Source organism: Babylonia areolata, chromosome 7 (genome assembly GCF_041734735.1).
Source record: "Babylonia areolata isolate BAREFJ2019XMU chromosome 7, ASM4173473v1, whole genome shotgun sequence".
NCBI lineage: Eukaryota > Metazoa > Mollusca > Gastropoda > Neogastropoda > Buccinidae > Babylonia > Babylonia areolata.
In genome coordinates, this window is record NC_134882.1 from 13,242,981 (window position 1) to 13,253,040 (window position 10,060).

At 36.6% G+C, this 10,060-nt stretch overlaps 1 protein-coding gene across 1 annotated transcript; it reads right to left on the minus strand.

The window, feature by feature from the left end:
* Positions 1-293: 293 nt before the first annotated feature.
* LOC143283724 (ganglioside GM2 activator-like) lies at positions 294-8,332 on the minus strand. The gene is made up of 4 exons (XM_076590002.1): positions 7,978-8,332; positions 6,083-6,283; positions 5,196-5,363; positions 294-3,786 (listed from the first exon to the last, which is right to left on the minus strand). Exons 1-4 carry the CDS (start codon positions 8,224-8,226, stop codon positions 3,649-3,651), a joined length of 756 nt encoding a protein of 251 aa, XP_076446117.1. The 5' UTR covers positions 8,227-8,332; the 3' UTR covers positions 294-3,648.
* Positions 8,333-10,060: the final 1,728 nt, after the last annotated feature.

Sequence of the window (10,060 nt, forward strand, 5' to 3'; positions counted from 1 at the left end):
GTGACACACATATGCACACACAAACACACATACTGTGACACGCATACACACACACGAACTGTGAAACACACGGACACATGATACATACACAAACAAATTAAAAAAATTCATGTGCGACTCATGCCAAAAAGATTATCCATTTTACAGTCAATGGGACATTAGCGTTGTGTGTGTGGATGTGTGTGTGTGTGTTTGTGTGTGTGTGTGTGTATGTGCACGCGCGCGTGCATGTATCCTTTCCTCATCAACAACAGCAATCAAATTCAAAAATTGTAACAGAACATGGAAGACACTACTTTTGATGAAACAATTTTAATGAAACAAATTCCAATCTTTCACACTACGAATAACAAAACAAGAAAAACAAATTCAAAAACACTTACATGAATTTCATGTACCTGACACATAAACAGAACAAACTGACACAGAAAAAAATCAACAACTTTTTTGTAAAAGGCACACACACACAATAGTTCATTTTACATAGACTTTTTTTTAAACAGTAAACGCCAGATGCATACAAGAGTTTATCTTGCATAAAAATTTCAGCTGTTAGGCAAACAAATAAACAAAAGAAATAATTTAATAAGAATAGGAATTACCGAGACTCAAATAATTATATCACATTATCAGATAATAAAGCCATTGCAACAATAAAAAATAAATTTTATAGCTTTCTTTGTGCATGTGGAATTCTCTTGGTATTAGAGACTTGTGCTTGCCATCTTCTCCATTAATTCATGACTTAATTCTCTCTCTCTTAATTCATGACTTAATTCTCTCTCTCTTCTCTCTATCTTAATTCATGACTTAATTCTCTCTCTCTCTCTCTCTCTCACACACACACACACAACTACACAACAGTAAGGACACACAAAATAACGGATCCTGACAAAACCATCAGATCACTTGAAGTCAGACCCATCTCTTGGAGCACTGAGAAGTCATGGAGCACCTCCTTACGAAAAGATGAGCCCTACAACTGAACAGCCTGTATCTACAAACCCATTCCTCATAAATCCTGACTCCACACCAGAATGGATTTCACAACTTCCACGTCTCAGGTAAACAGCAATAATACTACTTTTAAAAACTCGAGTATTTTTGCATGTATGGTGGGGGTAAAAATGGTCACACACCTAAAAGCCCGTTCAAACATGTATACCAGTGGACATAGAGTTGCAGCCACATCACAGCAGAAGAAGAAGAACAAAACTCATTCATTTTTATCACTAATCGCTAAGAAGTCAGATCTATCACTAAGTCCGCAACCTGTTTTCAGATGCTCGATAAAAATGATTATTCACATCTCTCAAAGTTTAGGTCTCTTGCTATTTCCGTGCCAAAAGCATTCAGATAATATTAATCACAATGCTGAATTCAGATAAACATCCATCATACTGCATTAGTTACTTATATACTTTGCAGTCTATTCTGTGGTAAGTTTAACTGTTATGCTCCTATCAAATACACATGCCTGAAAACAGAAACAGAACGGAATGTTCGTTTGACTGAGCATTGAAATCTCATGACGTGTTTTCTCTTCAAGTTTACGAACAATGTGGATATCGATATCTCTTGAAATAAACAACAAATAAACAATGTTGGGTTCTGATCTCTAAAATTAAGACATCGAATGAAAGGAAAAAAAACCCCAAAAAACCCCACCTCATTTTGGAAGAAGAAACAAGAGACGAGAAAGAAGGAAATGATCTGATGACAGACCAATAGTGCATCACAGGATGCATCATATTCTCCACATTATGAAAAAAAAAAAAAAAAAAAAAAAAAAAAAAAAAAAAAAAATTCAGGGAGGGAGATGGGGGACTGGAGAAAGGAAGGATGGATGGTGAAGAGATAGACAGAATGTAACAAGGAGGAGACAGGCACATGCGATGGGAGACAAGTTGCTCACCCACTGTCACAGTGTCAGACAAGAATGGAAAGAAAATGAAAAGCGAACAGACAAAGACAGATAAATCTCAGCCATGCAAGTCAGATCTCAGATAGGATTGTTCTACGCAGTTAACGAGGTTGTAGAATAACAGTTTGAAAAATGGATTCCTTAAAACATGTATGCAATTTTCATGGGCAGTTTTTTTTTTCCTTTCTGAATACTGAACTTTATCAAAAGTTTTGAAATTGAAGAGAAGTTATAAGTTACTCATCTTAGTGTCTTCCTGACAACTAGAACTATCATTTCATAACCTTGTAAGTTCAAGAATCTTGTGAGTCGCAAACAGACAGTACTGGTAATAAAATCTGTGACTTAGTTATGAAACTGTTGCCACTTCATTTATGCAATTATGGACATGGAAACCAGAATGAATGCATGTGTAATCAGAATACATAGTTCCCCAAAACTAAAAACATCCATACCATATGTCGCATGTCGCTCTTGCTGTTAGTGCTTACATTATACATTAATCAAATTTCTGCCATGATGAACCAAAACTCACCATGGAAAAGTATCCTTGTGAATGTCAGGCTGGATCCTGCACACTGCTTTTCTTTATTGTTGCATACATAATATTCTGCTTTTTGAGAACATCCACCAGAAATATATCAAGTAAAACCCTTATGAATTATCATTTTTAAAACACATAAATCACCATTTTAAAATTTTTAAGTCAAATTCTCTTCCTTGATGAAAATCCTGCCAGACGGAGAAAGATGCTCACAAACAGTACTTTGCTGTAACTGTGACCACAATCTGCTATTTCTAACCTATTACAAAAAAAACACATAAATTTACATTATGTTTTCTGTGGGAAGTTGATGTGGTGTTAACCACTGCAGAGATTTACAGATTCTAAAATGAAATGAGATTGTTCTCAGAGCCAGTTTATCAATATATGAACACCATCATAGCAATTTATGGTGTACACTAAAAAAATCTGCAGTTGATATATATATATATATATATATGGATGATGCAAACAGTATGATTACCCATAATCAAGATAATATCAAAGCAAAAGCAGACAAAACAAAACAAAAAAAAGAAAAAAAATGAAGACCCCCTCCCCCCCAAACACACACCCTCCCCCAAAAAGAAGAAAAATCAAAGTAGATAATAAACAAAGAAAAAAACCGAAAGAGATTGGTAACTCCAGCAAAAGTGGAACAAAACTTCTCTGATTAAAACAAAACAAATAAGAACATTAGAGATGAATGCACACACAATAAACAAACGACAAGGACCAGGGATCAGGTTCGACATCGGACATCGGTCATTGACGCATTTAATTTTGAAATGACCTATTGTTTTTCAAGTTGCCAGGTCACATGACTTATTGTTTTTATGATCAGTCGGTCAACCAAAGTAACCATCTCTCTCTCTCTCTCTCTTTAACGATCGCGATCGCTTTGTCGTCTGCTCCTACAGGAAATGACAATAAACTGGTTTATTAAAATACGGATCCGTGACGAAACGAAATCCGAAACGAATCTTTATCGCTGCCTTTCGCGAGCTTCGGCGAGAAGAATTGGCGTTCCCACTTTTGCATTAACCGGGTGATATTTGACCTATTGATTTTCAAAATGACCTATTGATTTTATGTTCTTCCGGTCATATGACCTATTGTCTATTGAACCCAACCTGATCTCTGAAGGACAACAGACAGATGTCTGTGCCCCTCCTTCATTCTAGCCAAAGGTTACTGTAGCATTGTAGCAACCCACGAAGTCCCCTCCTGCCGTCATCCTTGCTGACAGTTTATAATCGCCCTCTGGAAACACAGGGCTGTCAATGCTGGCAGTGATGCCCGGCTCCATGTAGGTATTCTGCACATCACACGCACATCAAGACATGGATTTAATTGAACAAGGCGTTCAGCTGAAACAAAAACGGGCCATCCAGGGGCCCATGGATGAGACTTTCTAGGATAACATCAACATTGTCAGCAGTTATCACTGCAAATGCTGCGTAACAAAACAACGACCATCCTTGATATGAAATACTGATTACTTTTCTGTATGGTCAGTGATATATATATATATATAATATCAGTCCAAAACCTATTAGCCCTGTCTTTACCAGCACAGACAGGTTCACCCATTCAACTTGGGGAATTTTCAGCCTCGGCAGGCCTCTATGCTATACTGATATGGAAAAAAATGCAGGAAATATTCTGTTTTTCTTCCAGATTACAAGTACTGATGTAGACGCATCCAGAAATACTGTACAAGTCAGTTTCCTTCCTCTATCATTTTAGTTTATGCATATATGCAAGAACTTGAATTGAAAACTGGTTTTAATGAGACAAATGAATGGGTTAAAATATAAAATGACTGATTTTCCCTTCATCACTTAAGTCACACTCATACTGTCATAGTATTTCTATTTATTCAATCTATAATTGTATAAAGTCTAAAAACTTCTGTTTTATCTTTAGTTTCTCTGGAGTATCTATATTTAAAAAAAAAAAAGAATATAAAATCTATAGTTCCAGTTTCATACCGCCCAATTTCACAGCCATAGATAGAACAAAACCGGTATTACCACAGATTAAAAAAAAAGAAAAAAGTTACACACACACATTTTGCTCCCTTGCACTGTCCTAACTAATACAAATGTGAATGGCACATTTCCAACAGTCACAAAGGTATATTCCTCATGCTGGATCAAGATCACAATCGTTAAGTACTTTACACTGTATTTGGATTTTTTTTCCTTCTTAATCAGTGGCTGTGATTTCTTACTTACTATATCTTGACTTTGGTTAAATGATAAAGTCTATTAGAGTTTAATTTTACATGACCACACAATACAACCAACATGATGTGTGTGCATAAGTAAACGTGTGTGTGTGTGTGTGTGTGTGTGTGTGTGTGTGTGTACGGAAAACGATCCCTCTTTCAAGGAATTCTCATGTCTAATGAATCCCTAAGAATGTTTTTTTTTTTTTTTCAATTGGCACATTAAAAAGGAATTCTCCTCATGTCTAATGAATCCCTAAGAATGTTTGCTGTTTTTTTTTTCAACTGGCACATTAAAAAACAACAACAAAAAACATAGGGCAGATTTTGGCATATCAAACGCAATCCATACATTTCTACACACCCATGAAATGAGCAGCAACACATTTTGAGGAACACAATCATTCAGTATAATATAGTTAAAGTGTGTCTGACTCAAATACGATGGAAAGACCTGAGCAGTGAGTAACCCAAATTCTCAAAATAGTTCATACCTTGTAGAAAGGACACTTGCAATTGATCTTGTGTTCCTCCAGCTCCTGAGGGCATTTCACTACTTGCTGCAGCTGATCACACACATTGTAGGTGCAGGAACCAAATTCACCGATGCAGGGGATGGGAATATCGATGGAACCCATTTTTTTGTACAGTTTGAGGTCAACCTGAATACAACACAGAAACGCTGATGGTCAATGGATCATTGTCATCATTGTACTAAATTACTGTTACAATGTTAGTGAATAAAATCAACTGTTATTCTTTTCAGTTTTTGCATACACATCAGTGTTTGGTGAGTCTGACACATCCTGAACCTATTCTAGTTGCTAATTTTGGGTTGAAAGCAGTTAATCAGACATAAGAGGCAAACAAAATTAACTTAAAAAAACAAAAGAAAAAAAAAAACTGTTGGGTTTTGAGCCCCAGGATTTGAGAGGATCACAATCAAACAGGAAAAATAACTTCTTTCTTCACTTCTTTTAACAGCTTGCCATGTATCTACCTTTTTTTTTATTTTACTAATTTATCATACCTTTTTTCTCACTACTTTCAGTTATTTAGTACCTTGTATGCTACTTGACTTTAGTTTTTCCATGGACAGCATGTCAGTCACTGACTTTGTTCAGTTAACTTGTACTACTAAGTTGTACAAGTTACCTGTACTGGTTATAAAGCCTGGATCAAATCATTTAAATTGATCAATTCACAATATAATTGTAACATTTTTTTTTTTTAATAAAAGATTTTAACTAGGATAAAATTTATTATTTTACACAGCATCAATCTATCCATTTCTTGACATAAAATGAATTAAATGCTACATTCATAAATTTTCATCTTCGTTATCTTCATGTAACAGCACCGAGAAGCCATAAATACTGACCAAGAAATCTTCTTCAATGTCTTTTGTGACACGGATGTTGAAGGAGAAAGTCAAATCTCCTGGCAGTACCACAGGATCTGGCGTCACCTTCAGGCTCTCAATAATGAAGGTGGACTTCTCCGCTTCCTCTTTTGAGCAGTTGACAATGTTGAAGCTCTGGATGTTGCCATGGCCTGCTTCACCAGATGGCTTGTGGAGACCCTGAACCGAAAATACCATTGTAAGGATACAATGTTCATCTGCTTCAATTTTTTCTTTTCCCCTAAAAATAACTTTACAGTCTCTGAGTCTTTGCTGTAAGTAATTATGTAAACAAATACTCTTTATGTATGGTTTATTTGCTTAATTTCTGTATGTCTGGTAAGCTGATTTATGTGCTGGATCTGTATATATCATACATATATATAAATTACATAAAAAAGGCTTACAATATACATTTTTAAAATATATCTATATATACTGTAAAATAAATTGCATATTTTATACTACATTACAAATATATCACACATCATATATTACAACTTGTATTATTCTATTAATTACAGCTTTTATCTGTTATGAATAAAGCAGAACCCTTTTTATCTTTTTTTAAATGTTTGCTCGTCCTGATCAACAAAGTAATTTTTTAGTTGAACTTTTATTAGCATTTATAAAGGAACCTAGTTTAACTTTGGTTTAGGAATAAGATTACTAACTTATGAGTAAGACTAAAAGCAAAACAGATCAGTAACATTTTTTCTTCTTTTCTGTTTCTTTACACACATTGCAGCTGTAAACACCATAACTGAAGCCAGTGAGTGCATGAGTTCACAAATGTTGTTCACACATCGTCACAAAAGCAAAGGTTCGTTTTCAATTTCAGGACTCAAGTTGAAGAAAAAGTCATCACTTGCTTCCCCACTGCTCAAATCTCCAGGTTAGCAGTGTTTACATGGTGATCGATCAACTTTGTGAAAGCATAGAGGGGCTTTCAATTGAATGCTTCAACTGTCAAAACTGGGCGCACCAGAGTTTTGCCAAAATAAAAGATGAAGTCTTTGAGCCCTTAAACAGCCTGTACCTACTGTGGATCACTGGATGTGTCACCACTGTATCAAATACAACAGTGAGCCAGAAAAAAAACTGAAAATACAACCAATGCAAAATTAGACTTCGTTATAAACTTATATATATATATATAATAATGATGCAAATGATATAGTCAACATCATGTAGATATGTCAGAAAAAAAAAAGATTGGGCAAGAACCTGACAAAATTTGATGATAAAACACTGCGATTGTGAATGTAAAGTCTTTGGGAAAGCTCGAATAAAACTTGCAAAAGTTGCATAATCTCTATGTCCATGTGACTGTGAGCATGAATGACTAGTTCAATAGTTTATGGAATGTTTAACTCAGTTTAAGTTTAGTTACACACACACAGAGTAATATTCCTTTATTTCTGTTTATGTTTTTTTCTGACTCAAGAGAGGTAACTTCACATTGCATCAGTATCTGTATCTTTGTTCTTTTAAAAATTTTTTTTTATCATTATTATCTTTTTTTTATTATCTTTTTTAAACTGGAACCTACCACCACAAAATGCCGATGATGGTCAACTGGTTGACCCTGGGCATCATCCGATAGAACATCTGAGTAATATTGTCATGATTTCGTGTCAATGACATTTTTGTTTACCTAGTCAACATCACTTTGACTAATTTTGTTATTGTGTTGCATATTTTTATATTCTAAAAGTGATTAAGCTTTATATGTGTTTAATGTTATAAATATGCACTCGAGCCAAAACGCCAAATTCTTGTGCACATTTACAGACAAAGAACAAAGCTGTATTTTATCTTTGAGCTGTCATATCATAGACATTACCATACATACTCGCCCATGTAAAACTTACAAACAACGGTAGCAGTGAGTTCAGATTCAGCTTCGAACCACCATTTGGCTGGCCCTTCACCAGGAGGGCTGCATTCAGCTTGTCCAACAGATCTGCCTGCTGTCCACTGACACCGAGATCCACTTTTTTGGTCTCTTTCGGAATGTCCATTTCGAAACGTTTGATCCCTTTTCGCAAAGGTGAAAATTTGTCAAAGATAGAACCATAACAAACGCCCAATAGAGCGATCAGTATAACGTTCCGGAGCATTTTCGTGGATGTTGGGTGTAAATCACGGTCTAAAACAACGCTGAACAAGTCAAAAAAACAGTGGAATTCGTTGACTGACACTCTGACGCTTCCTTGATCATGTGTTTCGATCACATGACGATGACGAATCGGATTGCAAGGGAATTAACTCAAACAGATTCTGTATTGTTTTGTACCACTTGTTTACTCCCATGTCAAGTGGGCTTTTTCATCTCTCCCCCTTACTTTCTATATTAGATTTGATTTTTAAAATTTTATGAGCAACTGTTTTTGGACTAGAACTGGAGATTCCACAAAGAAAAAAATCAGTGCGTGAACATTTCAAGTGAGTGTCTTTTACCAGCTAGGGTCTTATTTACAGTTTCAGTTTCAGTTTCACTTTCTCAAGGAGGCGTCACTGCGTTCGGACAAATCCATACACGCTACACCACATCTGTTGAGCAGATGCCTGACCAGCAGCATAACCCAACGCGCTTAGTCAGGCCTTGAGTGCATGCTTACATATTTGTGTACCTATGAAAGTGGATTTCATTTTACGTAATTTCGCCAGAGGACAACACTCTCGTTGCCATGGGTTCTTTTTCAGTGCGCCAAGTGCGTGCTGCACACGGGACCTCGGTTTATCGTCTCATCCGAAAGACTAGACGCTCAGTTTGATTTTCCAGTCAAACGTAGGAGAAAGGGCGAGAGCGGGATTCGAACCCACACTCTCACGGACTCTCTGTATTGGCAGCTGAGCGTCTTAACCATTCTGCCACCTTCCTCCTTATTTACAGAAGGTGACTCAGTGGACGTACCAGACATTGATCGAGCTAGCGCATAGCTTTAGTTTGGAAAATAAATCCGGGGGTGATTGCGTGTGAAAAAAGTCTACCACAAGTAAAACAAACAACAACAACAAACAACTACAACAACAAATACACACGAAAACATAAACAATAACAACTACAGTAACAACAATAACAACAACTTGACAATGACAACAACAACAACAACAACAACACACACACACACACACACACACACACACACACACACACACACACACACACACACACACACAACGTGAGACACACACATACACACGGCACACACCAAACAACTCAAGTTAAGCAACAACAACAAAACACACACAAAACAACAACAGCAACAACAATTAAACAAAACTTCACGTGCCCGCGGTGGTAAAGCATCAACAAGAACAACAACAGCAGCTGCAGCAACAACAACAATATCAACAACAAGAACAGCAAATCTTATCAAATTATGGTGCTCAGTCGGAGCCTCGCCGACCACTAAGACCATCTCAAGGCTATCGCCACGTTAGCATCTACTTCAACTCGAGTCAAGGGTAAAACAAGAATTTAAAACTCGTCACCGCTTCAAGTTTTTCACTCTAAGTTTTAAAAACCTTCCAGAGTTTTAAAACATTCAAATCTGATTTAGAATGGTTACTTCTTTTCAACAACACTGAGCCTGTTTACTCAGGAGACTCCACGAACAAATGAACTTTAGGAACGCGTGAATGTCTGCTAACGTCTTGGCAGTCTTCCAGGCAGCATCAAGGAGCACGTGTTCATGGCAGTGAGGGATGTCAGGAATAATCGAGGCTCCTCCCTCTCAGTTTAACAATGTAAGATAACAGTAGGAAAGTGTCCCTGTCGCAGTCTGCACGAACAGATCATCTTGATTCTCACTTATTCTCTAGTCTGTAGTGGGTTCACTCCCTGCAAGATCTAGACTAAGGTCACTTGCTTCATTAGTTATGGTACCGCGACTAGGATCTCGACAATCTTCCTTACACGATTGGCTTCTGTTATTTTATTACCAAACC

What these genes read in the sequence shown, in the direction of transcription:
- LOC143283724 (XM_076590002.1), bottom strand. Translation starts at nt 8,226, where the DNA reads ATGCTCCGGAACGTTATACTGATCGCTCTATTGGGCGTTTGTTATGGT. An exon ending in ACATTGAAGAAGATTTCTTG is followed by an intron (nt 5,364 to 6,082) that starts GTCAGTATTTAT and finishes TGTTGTATTCAG; the next exon opens with GTTGACCTCAAACTGTACAA. An exon ending in GCAAGTGTCCTTTCTACAAG is followed by an intron (nt 3,787 to 5,195) that starts GTATGAACTATT and finishes TGTGATGTGCAG; the next exon opens with AATACCTACATGGAGCCGGG.